We start from the raw sequence: 19715 nt of genomic DNA on the forward strand, positions 1-19715 counted from the left end.
GCTGCATTGACTCTTTTGGCCACGAGGGGGCATCATACCCCCAAAACATGCTGGCAGACACAAACCCCAAATTTGATTACTTTAGAAAGTTGTAGCTCCGCTTTGGTCTCCACCAGCTCTTAAGAAAAATATCAGTTTTTCCTCTAAAGAACTACAGTATTTCAGCTCACAGGTGTCCCTTTGTTCATTTTCACCACAGGCAAAAAGCTAAAAAGAGACACTGTGACAAGTGATTGTAAGTTATTTTAGAAGCATAGTGAAAAAAACAGTCATCATCAGTTTATAAGATTTTTTTTTATTCATAAATCATTTCCATAAACTCGTTCATGGGTCTCAACCTGTAGTTACTTTTAATACTGAGCTACTGAGCGAACAAGAGCACTTGTCAGAAAGATTAAACCACAGAAAATGATGATAAAATCAAATTAAAATGCTAAATCAGACCATGTTCAAATTAAAAAAATAGATGCATAGCTCAAATGAAACACCTTTTTGCCTTAATACATTTTTTTTTTACACAGACAATTAACTCTTTACACAATTTGAATGCTGAGAATTTATTTTCAGACTTTTCAAAGTCTTTTCTTTAAAAAAAGACACAAGTAGTGTTCACCGAGAGCTTCCCATTATTTCAGTTTCTTTCTGGCTTTCTGTGACTGCAGTGTACGTAACACAGTCTGTACCAGAGAGCGAACACTTCCAGCTGCTTGACTCCACTCTCATATTACTCGTTACAGACAGAAGGTACAGACTGAGCAAAGGCACCGTGCTGAAATGGGCATTTCACCCATGCTGCTGTCTTTACTTGTTAGATATTTGAGTCCTGAGCATCCTCTGTTTTGTCAACACAACAACATGGACACACAGAAGCAAAATGTCTCAGTCTAAATAATTTCACTGAGCATCACTCAACAAAACACAAAAGTCTAAACTTCCTCTGATGACACTGGAGCAAAATTACAAACAGGTGCTGACTCCCCCATTACATTTGAAAACTTCTGTGTGCATTTATTAATGACTCTGACAAGTTTTTCAGCAAAGTGCCACTTTGATCCCCAACATCAAATTCTTTCATGTTTTTGGGAAATAAACTTGCTTGTTTAGAGATTTAAATGACAAGCGCCATTACTGACCTCATGTCTGTGCATTCAGTACAGAGCTGCAGTCTGGATGTGCTTAGCATAAAGACTGTGAACAGGAGGGAACAGCTGGCTTGGCTCTGTCAACACTGCTGAGGCTCATCACTGAAAATACTGCATTTATTTTGTCCACATACAAACGGAAACAATTTATGGTTTAAGGGGGAGTTACATTTTCAAAACATTTCTTGACACCAGTCGATCCCTCCGCTCAGGACGTCTTCAGCTACGTGGTTGGTTTTGGTCTCTGTATAGACACAACGGTACCAACCTGGCAACCTCACAGCGAGCACAAACCTGTGCACAGTCACTGCCTCACTCTTCACACAGATACAGCATGTTAATTATTGAGCTTTAGAGCTGTCTGCAGGCCTGGTTATGAACTTTGGACCGAGCCAGGCTAGCTGCTCTCCTCTTCTTCCTCCCAGCTCCTGCACAATACTTGAGGCACAGATGTGGGAGAGGTAGCAATCTTCTGTTTTCTACTATGATCAACACTACCACTGATCCCATATTGTTCTACCGCAAACCAAAGACTTCACTACCAAACAGCACACTTCTGTCGAGGTCTCCCTTATGTGCAAGGTAACAGAAGTAAGAGAAGAAAAACCACTGTCCTTCAAGCAGTGGTGTTTTTTATAGCCTTGCCCAGTATTTCTGTATGTCAGGCCACCTCACAGTGTGTTATTGCACTTATAATATCGCTACTTTGCTCAAAAACTTCGTCAAACCTTAAACTTTTCCAACCATTTGTGCAAATTCAAAACCTGTGACTGTTCAGATTCTATGCACGTCACGACCACCTCTGCTACTTCTCAGAAACTTTCCCACTGAGACAACAGGTCTGCCTTGTGATTCTATCCAACTGGTGAACCCAGAGAAACGCACACTCTCTGTAAAGAAAAAAAACTGCACCGCACTGCAAACTCTCCAGCTCTCGTCAGCGTCTCAAAAGAAGAAGCAGTACATGAGGAAGCAGAGGAACAGGAAAGCCAGGATCCAGTTGACTGAGTGGATGTAGACGATGACCAGGCCGATGTCAAAGAGCCAGCCGCGCATGTCGGTGAGGTCCAGAGCGTCCAGCCTGAAGCCTCCGTGGGCAAAGTGCCAGCGTCTCCCTGGAATCGCTGCCTGCCGCTGCTCTCCTGAAGTTAAGACAGATAAAATGACCATCTGCATTCAAAGTGATCGAACACATTGTATCTTATTGGATTTGTATTACTGCTGCTAGATTGTCTGAAAGGCCGTTTGTTGGACTAAACTGTCAACTGCAGTAAAGATACAGTTTATTACTGCCACTAAATTGTTTGGGGAAAAGCAATAAAATGCTTTCTTAGTGAACAAGGTCATGGCATAACATGAGGACAGCATAGAAATGAGGACAGTCATACAGAGACACAGATTTTCAGATTTTCTCACAAACATCAGGAGGTAAACTGAGCCACGTCTTTTCAGAAACAGCATGCTGGTTACAAATGAACTGTGTTTACTTACAACAGTTTTACACACAAGCCCATGTACTAAGATCTTATATCCAATCATGTGTTGACAAAGTGGTGAACCTCACTTGGTCCTGGCTTGTGAATGACTGAGCATTTCCAGGATGCTCCTTTCATACCAATCATGATCCTCTCACCTGTTACCAATGAACCTGTTTACCTGTGGAATGTTCCAAACAGGTGTTTTTGGAGCTTTCCACATCTTTCCCAGTCTTTGTCTTTTTACTGTTTTCCATCCACTATATGTCAAAAATGATTAGAAAGAGATCACATCTCATTTGTGTGAGTGTCCCGACTTTTCTGCAACTGAAGTTGTATAACTAGTAAAAACACTTTCTCACCCCAGAAGGTACGGAAGCGTTTGCGACAGCTGGGAAGAGGCCATTTTCCACACGAAGCACTCTGGAAAGTCTGCTTACGGGCGAAGTAAACTTTAGGGAAGAAGGTCTTTGCTGTTTGGTTGAGCTCTGAAGAGGAATGAGAGCAGTACCTCCAGTCATTTTTTTCTGAATCAATTTGTTAAAGGCAACATGCCATAATTCCTTATTACTGCACTGTGGGTCATTTCTATCAATGGCTTTGGATTTAGAAAGAAGAGCTAATGTGAGATAACTGCGAAAAATACCATCATCTAAGCTGGAACCAGCAAGTGTATGCATATATTATTCTAAAAATATAATCAAACTTGTGCAAATGAATTTTCTGTCTCTTCACAGGATCCAGTTAACACTAGTGTCAGACATGACAGTCGCTCACCTTTGTGGAAATTGGTGTGCGAGATGAGGGTGCGGCAGAGGGGGCAGGGCGTGTTCGTCGGTCGGTTCTTGGCGATTGTGCGGAGACACGGCTCGCAGAAGACGTGACCGCAGGGCTGACAGCTGTACGGGTTGAAGTAGACGTCGAGACACACGGCACACGTGAGGGACTCTCTGTCCTCCTCCTCACTGTCCATCAGCGAAGCGCTAACACTCTTGGCCTGGAGACAGACAGACAGACAGACAGACAGACAGACAGACAGACAGACAGACAGACACACACACACACACACACACACACACACCTTTTTACAACAATCTCCATCCAATAATCAGGATATTTTTTTCATTGTGCAAGCACGCAAAGCACTTTCATAGCAAAAACACATCAGTAATGTTTAAAATCCTCTGAGGCTGTAAAAGAGCTGCGAGTACATTCTTTCAGTGGTGGCAATTTTGACTTCAACACTGAATACACCCACGATGTCAGCGTGAACTCTGCTCTCCCACCTGCTCCTGCTCCAGCTGACTGTGCAGCCATCGCTCTCTCCTCCTCTGTTTCCTCCGAAGACCCTTCAGACGGTTCCTCTCTCTTTTGCTCAGTCTGCTTGAGGCCAGGGACGCCATGAAGGCTTGAGGCTGAGAAAACAATACACACACAATCATCAAGAATCACTGATTCAACAGCTGAAACAACACAATCCATGAGGAGGGTTCATGCTTGTCAACTGGTTTGTGAAGAGCTGATGTAACCACCACCTCCACCAATGACCTCATCTTCTTCTGAGGTGTTAAGGGTATAAAGGAGCTGCTGATGTTGACCACAGTCGACCTCAGCATGAGGAAAAAGTCCTGCTAGAGGCTACAGTGTTCACTGCATCCCATAACACAAGAGTTGGACAAACCACAGAAAACACCAGGGGCAGTGATAAAGGTTAGACTAGCAGGAAATAAAAGAAAGAAGCGGAGTTTATGGTGAATTCTGACGTCAGCCAAAGTCTTGAGTTGACGCACAAAGGCATACGCAGGTCACTCCCACAGACGCAGCATCTGTCGGTCGCTAGCTTAAAGCTAACGTACAGCTGGTACACTGGCTGTTTGGAGTGAATAAACAAATGGTCCAGTGGGCTTATTCCTGCAAATGAGGCAAAATTTTGTTTCTCATTCTGTCTGAACACAGAGAGGTTTTCCAGTGGTAAGGGGAAAACTGTTAAGTTTGTCCTGAGCCAGAGGAAAGGTCGGGGGGGGGGGTCATTAAAATCTAAAGGGCTCATCCTCTGAGGAGCGTCAATGCGGTGATTACATTTTGGCATTCATGCAGAAGAGCAATTGTGGGTGGATGTTGGCGCTACACAAAAAGGTGAGAAGGTCAGTGTAAACATCAGGATTCATCCTGTGGGGATCAAAACAACACATCACATTTCAAGGTGATTACTGTGTTTATTCTTTTTCTTTCTCATTCTGATTCTAGGAGCACATTCACTGCAATTGTTTGCAGAGGTGTTTTTTGTTTTTGTAGAGTAGTGGTCCCAATTCCACTCAAAAAGACTGTGAGGAACTCTGAATGTATTGGTTTCTGGCCCTATCTGAGCTTATCCGAGCCACTGTTAAAGGAAAACACTCTTTATTCTATATGTTTTTTTTTTCTGGCACTTACCCAACCCTTACCCCTATTATTCTAACTCACTGTAAATACCTGCACTTCCTCGTCCTGCTCGGTTACACTGTCAGAGATGGATCTCCCTCTGAGGAACAGGGCTGAATCAGACACCTCCTCATGGACAGCCGTGGTCTCTGGAGAAGACTCGACATCCTCCACAGTTTGCTGCAGCTGTTGATGCAGCGGTGACCGTGTCCTTCCAGAAACAAACGAACGGCAGACGACAGTGTTGACAGAGGCTTCGCCATCAGTGTCAAACAGCCGACTCGTGGGATACGCCACAGGTGACCGTGCAGACTCCTCTGTCTCTGCCCTCGTCATCTCGACGGCAGGCGAGTCTGGAAGGCCTGCGGTGCAAAAACAAGATGACCTGATGGCGGCGTTGTCTTCCAAACTGCACCGTCTCCTATCAGAGATGCAGTACAGAGGGCTGAAAGAAAAAGACTGGGCATTGTCACTGTCAACCAGTGAATTAGAGGCCTGTGCGGGGCTGCTATGGGACATGACAGCGGCACAGTTAAGCTGTAAACTGTCCAGTGCAGTCCTGTTAAACTCAGGGCTCTGCTCTATGTTCTGACAGCCATCTGTCAGCAGACCAGGCTGATCCTTCCTCGGCCTCGTCCTCCTCGGCTGCACGATGAGAACGTAGTGTTTGTGGTCACGATCCACGCGGCTTTTGTTGAGGTGGACGGTGGCGTCCCGGCCACACGGACACTCACTGCGGTTAATGAAGTTGAAGCCGCCCAAACGAGCAGCACAGTTCTGGCAGTTTAGTTTTCCTACAGTCCACTGGGCCTGCACAGAAATGACGCACACAAATCACAACTGCATGTTAAAATGGTTCTAAAATAAATAAAAGAGCCAGAAAATAAAAAGCTAAATCCATTCACTTTTTTGTATGAGAAAATAAAGAGCTGCCACTATCATTTTTCTTGCTTGTTAAATTACTTAAATGATATATAAATGTAACAAGATCTAAGATAACAGATCTTATTATCAATCAATTCACTGTGAATAGCTAAACAAGTTGACCAGATTTCCAAAAGTCATGAAGTTAAAGATGAAACATTGTGTCCAATATTTTATGCAAGATTAGTGTATCATTTTTGTTTTGTACAATTTGAGAGTAAAAAAAGAAAAAGAACACCATGCGACAGATGTCTGGAGTGGTGGCACACGGTTCTACCTTCACAAATATGACCTTCATGGAAGAGTCATCAGAACCATCACCTCTCCAGTCGTTAAGCACAGGACTGGATTGATCATGCTTTGGGCTTGTTTTGCAGCCAGTGGCATGGGGAACGTTTCACTGGTAAAAGGAAGAATGGATTAATTAAATTACCAGCAAATTCTGTAATGAAACATCACACCCTCTGTAAAAATGCTGAGGATGAAAAGAGGATGGTTTCTGCAACAGTATAATGATCCTCAACACACCTCGCAATCCACAATGGACAACCTCAAGAGGACCAAGCTGAAGGTTTTGCCATGGCCCTCACAGTCCCCTGACCTAAACATCAAATCTGTGGATAGACCTCAAAAGAGCAGTGCATGCAAGACGAGCCAAGAATCTCACAGAACTAGAAGACTTTGAAGCCTTTTGAAAGGAAGAATAGGCAAAATAAACCCAAACAAGCACTGAAAGACTCCTCGCTGGCTACAAAAAGCCTTTACAAGCTGTGACAGTTGTCAAAGGAGGAGTTTCTAAGGACTGACCATGCAGAGTGCCCAAACTGCTTCAGACCTTTTCAGGTTTTTGTTATTTTCCATCCATCCATTTTCTATACCGCCTATCCCTTTCGGGGTTGCGGGGGACTGGAGCCTATCCCAGCTGTCAACGGGCGAGAGGCGGGGTACACCCTGGACCGGTCGATCGCAGGGCAAACAAACACAAGACAAACAGCCATTCAACCATTCACCTAGAGAGCATGTTTTTTGTCTGTGGGAGGAAGCCGGAGTGCCTGGAGAGAACCCACGCATGCATGAGAAGAACATGCAAACCACACAAAAAGGCTCCGCACTGGGATTGAACCGGCCTTCTTGCTGTGAGGCACGCGCACTACCTGCTGCTTCACCGTGCCGCCCTTTTTTGTTATTTTGAAACTGTAAAAGATGGAAATGAAAAAGTAATTTTGCCTAAAATATTAAAGAAATGTGTCTCCAACTCCATGACTTCTGGAAATCAGTTCATCTTTGACTCAGTTATTCACAGAGACAGAAACTTGATATTCATAAAGTACAACACATACAAAGAAAATTTCACTATAGTTTTAATTTAACTCATTCAAAAATGTGAAGCTGTTTGATCACAGTGGTGAAAATCAGCATGAGAAAAAATAAACTTTCAGTTTTTTTTTACCTGGCTTCCCCTAGCGGCAGTGAACACTATCACTGAAGCCTGCGCACACTTCATTTGTATGCTGCCACACTTACCTGGTGAACTGAGGTCAGTATCCACTCTGGCAACGTGTCAACATTCACGTGCCAAATAGTGCAAACAGCAGCTGAGCTTTCATCTGTGGCCTCAACCTGCTTCAGCATAAAAGACACAATCAACAGACCCAGTTTCTCTGACGCTGACAGCCAACCATCCGCTTTTATGACTCAAACACAAACTGTTATCTTTTCCCAACCCAGCTATGATCAGGACGGCACCTTGCATCATTTCCATTATCACACAGTCTCTGCATTTTTTAGGGGATTTATTGATTAATCATTTAGTTTATAAGATAGATAATAGTGAAAATGCCAATCACAATTTCCCAGAGCCCAGAGTGATGTCTTTAAGTGATATAAAACAGAGAAAAGCAGTAAATCTTCATGTGAGAGACCAGATAAACAGAATGTTTGATGTTTTGCTTGTAAAATATCATAATCAATTATTAAATTCATTGGTCATTAATTTCCTGGTGATTGGCAAAATGATCAACTTGTTGTTTCAGCATTAGTCATAGCTATGACAAACAATTCCTCACAACAACAAGTATGCAGATTACTGGGTAGAGAAAGGACTTAAGAAAAGTGAGTTTTCATAAACTTAAGACTCAATGCTAAATCAGACACACAAAGTTTTCACCAACCATTGACAGACATGTTGAGTCTATGACGCCTTTGCGACACCTCCTGCAGCGAAGCATGGCTCTCTCTCTTATGGCTGTTTAGCACCAAGTTTTCAGTCCAGCTGTTGATGATAATGACACAGGCAACTGAAAAACAACTGCAGAAAGATACAATCTGACAAAAACTTGCTTTTCTTGAGTTCAGGTCAGATTTAATTTGAATGCAAAAAGGCTAAAAAACGCCTGATCTAATCTTTAAAAATCGAAGGCTCGGTGTTCCCAGATGTGTCTAAAGTACTATTTGTCAACTTTGTTTAGCCAACTGTCTGCATGTAGTCAGGACAAACTGAGTCAAAATGTTTAAACGTAGACTTGTGGTGCATGAAATCTCAGGCTTAAGAGTAGGAAAACCTTTAAGAAGACCTTGATTAAGACTGGTATAAGAGAGGTTATTGCAGTGAGCCTCTTGTTTAGTTATGAGGTAACCTTGCAGGACAACATTTATATTGATGTTGCTTTTTTTTGAGCTCTCATTCTAAAACTACATGTAATAATATGCTGCTATACCAGCCTCCACTGCTCTGGTTTTAGGCTTTCCACCAGATGTTGGAACCTGGCTGCAGGGATTCAGACACAAAATGATTAGTGAGGTCCAACACTGATGTTGGGGGATAAGACCTGGTTCACAGTTGGTGATCCAATCCATCCCATGCTGGACAGAGCTGAGGTCAGGGCTCTACAGGCCTGACTACCTCCACCACACCAAACTGGGATTATGCATAAGGGGCATCATCATGTTAACCGGTGTGGTTGCTCAACCATAATTTAGGTGCTCAGACCTGGAAAACTACCTCTAAAGCCTGCTGACCCTCCAATATAAGGTTATGAAGGGAAAATAAATAAGTTAGGCTCAGGTGTTGATTCAGTAGCACGGTTTCTGTCTCACTCACAGTGTTCAAACAACTGCCGTGTGTAGCTAGCTAACAATCACGGTGGCAAAATAAAAACAGAGTCCTGCTAACTTAGCTCTGCTAACCACAACAACGGGCTCCCTTGAGGGATTTTTATCGAAAAATAAGATAATGACGTACCGCACATTCATGTATCTATCAGACATATAGACTCACCTGCCTGACAGCTGGGGAGACTTTTTGTGTTGAAGTAACGAAGAGCACCTGTGCGCAAAAACAAGAAAGTTAAGCAGCGTTTCGTTTTAAGCAAGGCCGTGACGTCACGAGAGCTGAGAGGCGACGGCAGGTCGAATAGACCAAAAGTCCTGCCGCCGTTTACTGTAAAATCTTAAAGGTACAGTTCACTGAGATGGCAGAGCGATTTATGAGAGGAGAAAGAAACGTAAGTGAAGTGAAGCGTGTCCTCTCGCTATTCCAGTAAGTGAGATTTCTGCTGCCACTCCAGTACACTATTTTTAGATAAATGAATAGAGAGCGGGGACCAAAACATGCTACCATGTTGTACTGACCTGATCTTGTTGGTCTGGCCTAGAGAAATAAAGTAAACACTGTTTCAAATAACACCTTGGTTTCATCCAACTAATAAATCCTATTGAATATGAATCTAAAAAAAAACAAAAAACAGTTTGACGACTCTAAAAAAATTGAATAGCATCAACAGTTTTCAGGGCCCCCAAAGTCATTACTATGGCCATTGTTAGTCAATTGTTTCTTCTTCTTCTTTCCCCTATTCTATCTGTTTTTTATGATGGTGATGATGGTAAGGATGATGATGATGTCTGTTTGTTGGCTTGTTTGCAATTGAATTGAACTCTGTAATTGAATTTGAGCCACTAAAATACAGTATTACTTGGCTTGTTGTGCATGAGACCATGCTGTAGGCCTACCTACTGGGAACTTGTAGACGACAGGATGCAAAAATACACACACACACACACACACACACACACACACACACACACACACACACACACACACACACACACACACACACACACTTAGAGAGAGAGAGATACTGAATATCAATAGGAGCCCAACAACAAAAGTTTTGCCCTGCGGCCACCTAAATCCAAATCATGTCATATTCATTAAACAAAAATTCAAAGTCAAACTAAATGAATGAATAGACCTTTAAAATTACAGGTGACTATAGTAGACTATATGACTGTGATGTGCATGTAAAAAAAAAAGAAACTATATTTCACTACACAGACTTTGCCATGAAAGAAAAATAAAGAAAGAAGCTCCTGCTTTGTAAGATTTAATTTTCTGTTTCATTCGAATTTCCTATCACCCATCACCTCCAGGTGTATATTTCTGGTATATTGTATATTGCATACAATTAATGGATATAATGATCCGTCTTTGTATTTATTTATTTATTTATTTTGACAGTGTGAGTGTTGTTTCAACTAATGAATTTTGTTATGATAGAGAACAAACGCCAGGGGGCAGTGTCACATGTGGTGGCTCCAGCGCGCTGAAAACAGGGGAGAAAAACGTCTCACTACTTTATACCCTTCGGATAACTGTAAGGAAACACAAATTAGAGAAAAAACTAAACAAAACAATATATTCATTGCTAGAAGGGGAAACTTAAAGCATTTTCTCTTTTAATTGTGATTTTTTAAAAAATAGAACTTAATAGATCTACATAGATCATATAGGCCAAAAAAGAATCATTCCAAAATATTACCATACTCAAGATGATGATGATAATAATAATAATAATAATAATAATAATAATAAGAAGAAGAAGAAGAAGAAGAAGAAGAAGAAGAAAATATTATTATGATTATGATTATGATTATTATCATCATCATCATTATCATCATCATCATTAAAGCAAATAAAAGTTTGTTACAGTGAAGTTCAATTTTTGTCTTCTACTAATTCTTGATAGACAAGCCGTGTAGATACAATACAGATCACTTCACTGACATCAATAAAATGACATTAAAAAGTGTCATTGGACACAGAGGAATATTTCGAAAGCTCCACTAGAAAATGAAGAACTTTTTTCTCACCAAAATGGCAAAAATCCACTTGTTTCACAAAAATCAATTTTAAAAAATCAGCAAATTGATTTGACTTGCAGTCTGAAGAACATAAAAGTAAAGCAATATATATCAAGTTTGTATATGTTTATGTAATACCTCCCACATCCTCACCGCCTCAGCTGCCAACTAAAAAGACACAAACAGCCAGACTGTTACATCCTTACAGACAAATGACGCGTTTTCCATCACTGGTATAAATACGCAGCATCATTCTCTGTCTGTAGCCCAGAGTCGCAGTTCAGACCCTCTCTGCTGCACATAACAGTCCAGCAGTCCACTATGCGCTCTTCAAGGTGCGACGGTGTGATGCGCACCAGGCTCGCCATCAAGTAACCGAAGCTCTCCAGACACTTCGAGTTTTCCAACAATGGAGGACACAAACAACACGACAGCCTGGTCTCAGTTTGACAGCCCTTCCAACAAAACTCCCAAAACTGAAGAAGAGGAGGTGAAGCTGAGTTATCAAGTGATCACATCCTTCCTTCTTGGCGCGCTCATTCTGTGCGCAATATTTGGGAACGCGTGTGTGGTTGCAGCCATCGCCTTGGAGCGGTCTCTCCAGAATGTGGCCAACTACCTGATTGGTTCACTGGCTGTCACCGACCTGATGGTGTCGGTGCTGGTGCTGCCCATGGCGGCGCTTTATCAGGTTTTAAACCGGTGGACACTTGGACAGATTCCGTGCGACATCTTCATCTCTCTGGATGTGTTGTGCTGCACGTCGTCCATCCTGCACCTGTGCGCCATCGCTCTGGACAGATACTGGGCGATAACCGAGCCCATAGACTACATGAAGAAGAGGACGCCGAGGAGAGCTGCCGTCCTCATCAGTGTCACCTGGCTCGTCGGATTCTCCATCTCAGTGCCTCCAATGTTAATCATGCGCTCCCAGCCGAGCAGCATGGCAGAGGACAGAGCGAACCCCAAGCAGTGTAAGATCAGGCAAGACCCGTGGTACACAATATACTCAACGTTCGGGGCTTTTTACATCCCACTGACGCTGATGCTGGTTTTATATGGGCGAATATTCAAAGCGGCCAGGTTTCGGATCAGGAGGACAGTGCGTAAAACAGAGAAAAAGAAAGTGTCCGACTCGTGCTTGGCGTTATCCCCCGCCATGTTCCACAAAAAGACTCCTGGAGACGCGCAGGGCAAGACCTGGAAAAGGAGCGTGGAGCCCCGGCCGCTGCCAAGCGTCAATGGCGCAGTGAAACACGCGGAGGACGGCGAGTCTCTGGAGATCATCGAAGTTCACAGCAACTCCAAAGGCAACCTGCCGCTGCCCAACACCCCGAGCTCGGTGCCGCTGTTCGAGAGCAGACACGAGAAGGCGACCGAGGCGAAGAGGAAGATCGCGCTGGCGCGGGAGCGCAAAACGGTGAAGACTCTGGGCATCATCATGGGCACCTTCATCCTCTGCTGGCTGCCCTTCTTCATCGTCGCCCTGGTCATGCCTTTTTGCCAAGAGTCGTGCTACATGCCGCGCTGGCTGGAGGATGTCATTAACTGGCTGGGCTACTCCAACTCTTTACTCAACCCCATCATTTACGCGTACTTCAACAAAGACTTTCAGAGCGCTTTCAAGAAAATAATCAAGTGTCATTTCTGCAGGCCGTGATGGTCATTCAGGTGAAAAGAGGAGCAGCCCGAAAAACTAACAGCCTTTTAATGTGGCACAAAGAGATTGTTTCGAATACAGAATGATGCTGAAACTGGCAAGAGGGCTCATAATGATTACTGTCGGTCATCGCCATCGTTATCAGTATTGAAATATTCCCAGAGATGTCTGTAGCCTATGCATAGATAAAGCTGTGATCGTTTGATTGAAGCTCCATGTTCTCCATCCTGTTCTGTAATGTTCAATAAAGAAATACTTTTTTCAGAGTTTTTCAGAAGTCGTGATTTGAAGATTTATGTGGATTGACGCTTTTAAATTCTGCAAAGTCGGTGATGATGTACATTCACTTCATGGCTCTCCTGTGCTGAATGATTAGTCAGTCAGCAGAAAATGAACGGACAATAAAATAATTCATAATGGTGCCATCAATTTAGTTGTAATTAATTTAGTTATTGGGCCTAATTGATTAATTATACATCATTTATGGGGCTACAATTAAAAAAAAATCTCTGGTTTCAGCTGCTATTGTTGTAAATTAATTCTTTGGAATTGGGACTATTGGTCTATTGGTGACAATCCATGATGTCACCTTGGCTCATAGAAATTGTGATGAGTATTTTTCATTATTTTCTAACATTTTATAGCATAAAGTTAATTCATTGACATAATAAAGAGCTTTATGGATAACTAAAATATATTTATTTGCAGCCCAACACTAAATCCTCTTGTAGTTCACTCCACATGTTAAAATAGGCGACATTAAAACTGTGGCAATTAAAATTTTTGAAATTGAGGATCCAAATGAGCAACCAGGAGGTGCATTTACATTCACATTCACATTCACATTCACATTTATGGCATTTAGCTAAAGCTCTTATCCAAGGTACCGTCCCATACAGTATAAAGGCTACTTTATTTTCTCATTAAAGATCTGAAATTGGTCGTTTGCCAACTGCACAGAAAAAACCCACGCTCCTGTCTCAGATCTCCTTTTAGGTTATTCTATGACTATCAGTGTTTTGAGATATGCTTCCTCTCACCTTTGAGATTCTTCCCCTGTCAGCTAGCACGTGCAGGCTATATGGATGTGCATGGAAATGATGGAATTAAACATCTGGCCTGCACTACTGCAGTGCTCTCAAGCAAAGGCACACAATGAGTTTGAGCAGAAAATACACTCCGTTTGGCTTAATGACCTGAATAACCTATTGGTGGGACGGTCATTACACACTCCTGCCATGCAGGTAAACATTGTTGAAATCAACAGAGCTTTATTTCAAAGTTTCCCAAAGTTTGCAAAAAATACCAAATATGTCAGGCTGAATTTTTGGGATGTGTGTAGAAAACTGGTGTTCACTACTAGAATATCTATATCTATAGCTATATCTATATTTATATCTATATCTAGAATTTTTAGATCAGATGCAACAGTGCAGCCAATAAGACTTTGATTTGATTATTTCTCTCTATAAACACAATAATGGTTCAATGAAGAACTGACTTTAGCAGAATATTTTGTGTGACCCCGTGAGAAAGAGTAAAAAAGACCATTTCAATAACCATAGGGTTACATAAAGGGAAATAAAAGGCGAAAAGCTCTGTGTTTAGGTTAGGTTAATATGTATGTTGTGATTGTGAATTTGACACAGTAGAATAATGTGAAAATTGGATCCCCTGCAACAGAAAATGTGTCACGCTTCTCAAAGTGTCTTCAAACAGCACCCTGAGCTCTACCTGCACGCTGATCCTCTCATCACATGCATGTGTGGTTCTGCTGTATCTCAGGGCTGACTGGGAAACAAAGGCAATCCTTATTACAGTTTGGAAAATTGCATTTCGTCATTCACGGGGGTGACACTGACATGGAGAGCATCTCAGATGGGGTGGGCGGGCAAACAGACAGACAGACAGAGGGACAGACTCACAGAAGGGGAGACAAAAAAAGCAACACGTTCGTCACCATACACGAGCGGTCATAAAAAGGTTGCTGTTGAAGCGGTCAGGGTGCTTCTTGTAGCGCCTTGCTGCCCTTTTCCTCCATCACTCACAGCCTCATAACATATAAGTCCATCTTAAAACAGCTGTGAAGGGGACACACAGATGGATGCTGGAGAGGTGGTCGCCATAGCGACATATGGGGGATGCAAACTCCGGGGGCCGAAGGGGCAATTACCTGATCAAAGGCCTGCTGCGAGGTGTGTATGAGGGCCCCACAGCTGGCAGCTTTCCTCAGACAATAAGCAGGTGTAGTTTTTATTCTTTTTTTCCTTCTGGGCTCAGGGTGTTACACAGTGATTGCTACTGTACAGTAAGGCCAGTGTTCTGTCATCCTCTCTCAATAAAAGTGCAACAAACTTGGTTCTTTTTAAAGTTGCTTCAAGTCCTCAACAGTTTTTTCTTTCATCTTATTTAACTCTGTAAGGTTAGGGGTTTTTTTTCCACTCGAAGGATCGCGTTCCTGAATTCTGTTTCAGCTTGTTCCAAAGATTCCATGATTTGTCATGGCTGCATCATGATGTCTTTGGTATTTTGGCCTGCCTGGCATGAGTGCTTGCCGCCAAAAGGCTAGAGGTTAAAGGTTAATTCTGGTTGTGACTGAGCTCAAGGAGCCGAAGTGCTTTAAACAGTGTAGAGATATAGTGGTGACTGAAAGTTACATTACTTGGTGTCAGCTGGAGGGCAAGCACTGGACCCCCAAACCTCCCTGTAGATCCACCACTGGAGCGGTGTATGACATCATTTTACAGCTGTAAGAAACACTACATTGGTGAAACATCAAAATCCATTATATGAAAAAATCTGTACACATGGATAGCAGTGAAAATAAATATCCTCAGTTTTAAGTAGCTTGAATATTTCCTCAGAAATTCTCATTCAATCTGGAATTTTATCTTGTGTCAAAAGAAAAGTGTATTTTTGGACAGCTGGTATAAAAAAAACCATTTTATTAATCACTCAGCTTCTGAACTCTGATGTCCTCCTTTCGAAACATATTGAATATTTGTGAAAATACAGAATTCCTATTACTGCAATTATACTGCATGCCGTTCAGGAGATTTTCTTTTTCAGGCTTTTCCAGAATAATTGTTTGACCCGGTCAGTCGCCATGAAAATGTCTTGTGGGTAAAGCGTGTTTTTCTTACCATTATAAGAAGAGGAACAGAAAAAAACCCATTAGAGCAGACATATACAGTGAATATCCTGAAATCTTAAACATCTATTAACAAGAAATGCGAGAGAAACTTATTTCAAGTTGCTCCACAAATTCTGTCCTCCATTACCTCACAGACTGAAAACAGACATCACCATACAGTTGTGTGATGTGATGAACGCTCATAAAACAAGGGGACATATAACAACACACAGAAAAAGTAGTCTGATATCAACAACTTATTTAATTTAGAAATACACTGATTTTCTGTTTGCCTTTACTGAATGTGTTGTGTGTCAGAACAAAAGGATTTTTTTAAAAAAAGGATGGACGTGGTATAAAGAGCAGCCCTGGGGGGATGGACTTTCAAACAGGAGCGTTTGTTTCCTGTGTGAAATCAAGCTGTTACCTCCCAAACCATGATTTCCTTCTCTTTTCTGCAATCTTAAATATCCCGTTATTGTCGCAGGAAACAGAAATACAGATCTATCGTACAACCAATCACATTGCGATCTTTTGCATACTAATTTTAACATTGAACATGCTAACATGTTCTACTGCACACGGCCACAACCACAGCTCAAACAGCAAGGACCCCGGACAACAGACTGACTGAATGAACACTGGGAACAGACAACATCAGCCCAAAACAGCATCAAGCGAGAAGAATCAATGACCCAGAGTCAGATAGATATGATATCATCAAGATATGACGAGGATTGGTTGAAACCCTGGTGCTTAAATACAGTGTAGGCAGGTGAGTCTTGATTGCCTGATTGAGCACACCTGTGCTCAGGAGGAGAGGAGGCTGGGCCCAACCTGTCGGCCACGCCCTGCAGAAACACACACTCAGACTTGATGGACAGAGAAGAGACAGACAGGAGAAAAGAAGGAGGGGGGAAAACACAAACGCACAAGAGGAAAAAGGAGAGGAGACAGCAGATCTCCACAACCCCATGACAGCAGAGTAAATCCCGTCTTCTGAGGAGGGCCTTAAATGCAGCTGAAAGCATTTATAAGCTGCTGAAAAGGAAGAATCTTCATCATCATCATTCTGACAAATAAAGGCAGATGTTGCCATCTCATCTTGGACAGATAATTTTTTTTTAACAGAAAAAAACAGTGTTACTAACTGCAGGCATGGATGTTTGAAAGATGCGGGTGTTTAACAGGTGCATTATGGGAAGTGTAGGCATTTTGGAGCTCCATCCACATGAGGGACTAAAAGTGAGGATATCTCAGCATCTGCTGCTTCAATTTTGAACATTTCTTTTTAAAATCTGTCTCTTACCTGTCAGCCATTGTTAAAGTGACATACTTAATGACACCTTTTAAGTGTTTTCCTGAAAAGCAACGTGCTCCAAAAAATATAGAAAAAATATACCTAACAGCATGATAAGGTATTAGACAGCATTGAGCTGAGCATTGTCTCCTCATAACTCGACTGTCTGTAAATCCTTAAATATCACAGAGAAATCAGTAATATAGAACAGCTCAGTCTCAGTTATGCTTATTGTCAATCCAAATGACACTTATTTTCTACAGTATGGCATCCTATTAATGTGCTCGGTCACATCCTGACAAAAATGCACCAAATTGTGAATTGATGCATTTCCTCCTCAGCACAATTGTTGTGCTGTCTCTCTGATGCCAATTCCTGAAGTTTTACAGTCTCCAAACAACATGATTTCAACACCAATGACAGAAAACAAAAGCAGGAAACAAAAAAAACAAAACAACAACATCTTGATCTGCTGACTTTTCCTTGATAGCCAGATTCCACAAAGTCACTTCAAAATGTGCAAGACGACACTAAACCCACTAAAACACCGTAACACTGTCTGAATGTGTCATCAGAGATGCTTGTGTGTTCTCCAGGTTTGTTTTCTGTGTTCCTCAGAGACTGCCGCCGAGTGCACTTGGCTGTAAATCAGCCTGCATATCGGAGGAGGTGAAGAATGTGGATTAAATTTCATCCATACGCTCTTGAACTGTTCAGTCATGTTTGCCCTGCAGGACTGCCAGTGGCGCTCTGCTGTCAGAGGAATTATGTTACGGGCTTTCAAAGCCTCGCAGGACCCAAAGAGAGAATAAATCCTCCTCGTCTTTTTTGGATCTCGTCTTGGAACTGTTGCTGGTAACAAGCTTTGAGGAAAACAGCAGAACATGAGCTGCACACCATTTTCTTAAAGAGGGAAACCTCCTTTCATTTTAAATTGTACTTGTATATATTTTTTATGAACATATATGTGGCTTTTAAAGCAGTGCTGTACATTCAGCAGCCCTGCAGAGTTATAGTAAAAAAAAAGTGAATGAGTATTATATGATTTGTAGAATTTCTATGTGATTGCAACATCTTCCACTTGAGACAAATGAGACATTCCACTGAAATGTGGCACAGACTGTGTTCATCTCTGTGTCTTTGAGTCGGAACCGTGAGACATTTAAACTCTGCACATTGGGGCTATAAGATCTACTTTTTTAAACTAAACACAAAACACAAAATGTACTGCTGATTATCGCAGTCTCCAGAGAACCAACTGAAATCTCTTCATTTTAAGGATCTCATAGTTTCCCCTAATTTCCTTGATAGGAACCAACATGAGATGAGAGATCAAATTGCACATTCTGCAGTTTTGAAAGAGTTAACTTGTGTTTGTCCAGTGATGAAACTTGTGCTGATGGGATCATGCCAAACACGGATTCCTTGTCATGCACGAGCGTCTCTCTTGGAGCTATAGGCAAACAAATGAAGCCTCTGCTGTGAGGTCGTCATGTTTCATTGGGCTCCTCCAACAATAATGAAGTCACGACTGATTACGTGTACGTCTTTACTAAATTAACTTCAGCACTCCAAGGGCTGGACTTTTGTTTTGCTGCTCTGGTCCTGCATTTGACCTGAACTGAATTAAAAGGAAAATATTTTTTAAATCTGAACTCCAGTGATCAGGGTTTTTCTTCAGTATTCTATTATCAATCTGTTTAGGTTATATAGGTTTACTTTCTTTCTGAGACTGAGATGAGAAGAGTGATATGAAGCTACGCATTAAGCATTGAGAAATGTAAAAATGATACTTTGTGCTTTGTGAGGGAGTTATGTGCTACAGCTATTTATTGGCAAACTATGTTTTTGTTCATTCACAAGCTGCTTTCTCTTCTATTGCCCACCCTCTCTTAAATCCTAAGGTCTGGTCTGTTGGTTCTGTAAAGTTGACCTGAATGAACCTGCAGCAGGTGTCAGCGCTGTCACTTTGTTGGTTTCCCAGTCAGTCATTTTAAGTGGGACATGAAACAGACGCTCATTGTTTGTTGTTTTGCTGTTTGATACCGTCTACAGGTGTTCCTGGTCTTCTCTCGCTGATTCAAGAAGATAAAAGTTAACAAACAGCTTCGTCATTTGGTCTGGATGTGTCAGCTGATTGCACTTATTGAGAGGGTCATGGGGGACTGGAGCTGATCCCAGCTCACATTGGCGAGAACTGGAAATTTATTACACCTTTATGAGAATAAAACTCTATTTTTGTGACCAATTAATCCAATGGGTTTGGGACTGAGTGCCACAGAGGGAAGTTAGAAAGTATTGAGAGGCAGACTAAGGCATTTGTGGTTTTGGTCTTTTTACCTACCTAAGTACACAACTCAACAAAATATTACAAATGCTGTAGCACAGGTCTGTTTTAGATATTTTACGGCATAATGTTAAACATTATATTTTGAAATTCTAACTGCTGTTTCGCTGTGACAGAAGTCAGAGCAGACTGTGAAGCTCGGAGCAGGGAACAGAAAGCTCTGTACGTTCTCAC

At 42.0% G+C, this 19715-nt stretch overlaps 2 protein-coding genes across 4 annotated transcripts; one reads left to right on the top strand and one right to left on the bottom strand.

Annotated features, from left to right (window-relative positions):
* Positions 1–276: 276 nt before the first annotated feature.
* Positions 277–9372, bottom strand: rnf180b (ring finger protein 180b). 3 transcript variants are annotated; one of them, XM_070989576.1, is made up of 8 exons: positions 9240–9372; positions 8134–8234; positions 7487–7585; positions 5090–5848; positions 3904–4032; positions 3395–3614; positions 2980–3105; positions 277–2284 (listed from the first exon to the last, which is right to left on the bottom strand). In XM_070989576.1, the coding sequence occupies exons 2-8, from the start codon at positions 8188–8190 to the stop codon at positions 2088–2090; spliced, it is 1587 nt and encodes a 528-aa protein (XP_070845677.1). In that variant the 5' UTR covers positions 8191–8234; positions 9240–9372; the 3' UTR covers positions 277–2087. The 3 variants fall into 3 exon arrangements, with proteins under 3 accessions (XP_070845677.1, XP_070845679.1, XP_070845680.1); XM_070989578.1 differs by having other exon boundaries at positions 7487–7582; positions 9240–9354; XM_070989579.1 differs by having other exon boundaries at positions 6240–7585; positions 9240–9347.
* A 2017-nt stretch (positions 9373–11389) lies between these two features.
* htr1ab (5-hydroxytryptamine (serotonin) receptor 1A b) lies at positions 11390–13005 on the top strand. Its single transcript, XM_070989091.1, has one exon. It carries the CDS (start codon positions 11511–11513, stop codon positions 12759–12761), a length of 1251 nt encoding a protein of 416 aa, XP_070845192.1. The 5' UTR covers positions 11390–11510; the 3' UTR covers positions 12762–13005.
* Positions 13006–19715: the final 6710 nt, after the last annotated feature.

Source organism: Chaetodon trifascialis, chromosome 20 (assembly GCF_039877785.1).
Source record: "Chaetodon trifascialis isolate fChaTrf1 chromosome 20, fChaTrf1.hap1, whole genome shotgun sequence".
Taxonomy (NCBI): Eukaryota; Metazoa; Chordata; class Actinopteri; order Chaetodontiformes; family Chaetodontidae; genus Chaetodon; species Chaetodon trifascialis.

Excerpts from the sequence above, each read along its gene's own strand:
- htr1ab (XM_070989091.1), top strand. The coding sequence starts at position 11,511 with ATGGAGGACACAAACAACACGACAGCCTGGTCTCAGTTTGACAGCCCT.
- rnf180b (XM_070989576.1), bottom strand. The coding sequence starts at position 8,190 with ATGCTTCGCTGCAGGAGGTGTCGCAAAGGCGTCATAGACTCAACATGT. Across the intron at positions 3,615-3,903 it reads GTCAGCTGGAGCAGGAGCAG|GCCAAGAGTGTTAGCGCTTC; the intron begins GTGGGAGAGCAG and ends GTCTGTCTCCAG. Across the intron at positions 3,106-3,394 it reads GCACACCAATTTCCACAAAG|AGCTCAACCAAACAGCAAAG; the intron begins GTGAGCGACTGT and ends ATTCCTCTTCAG.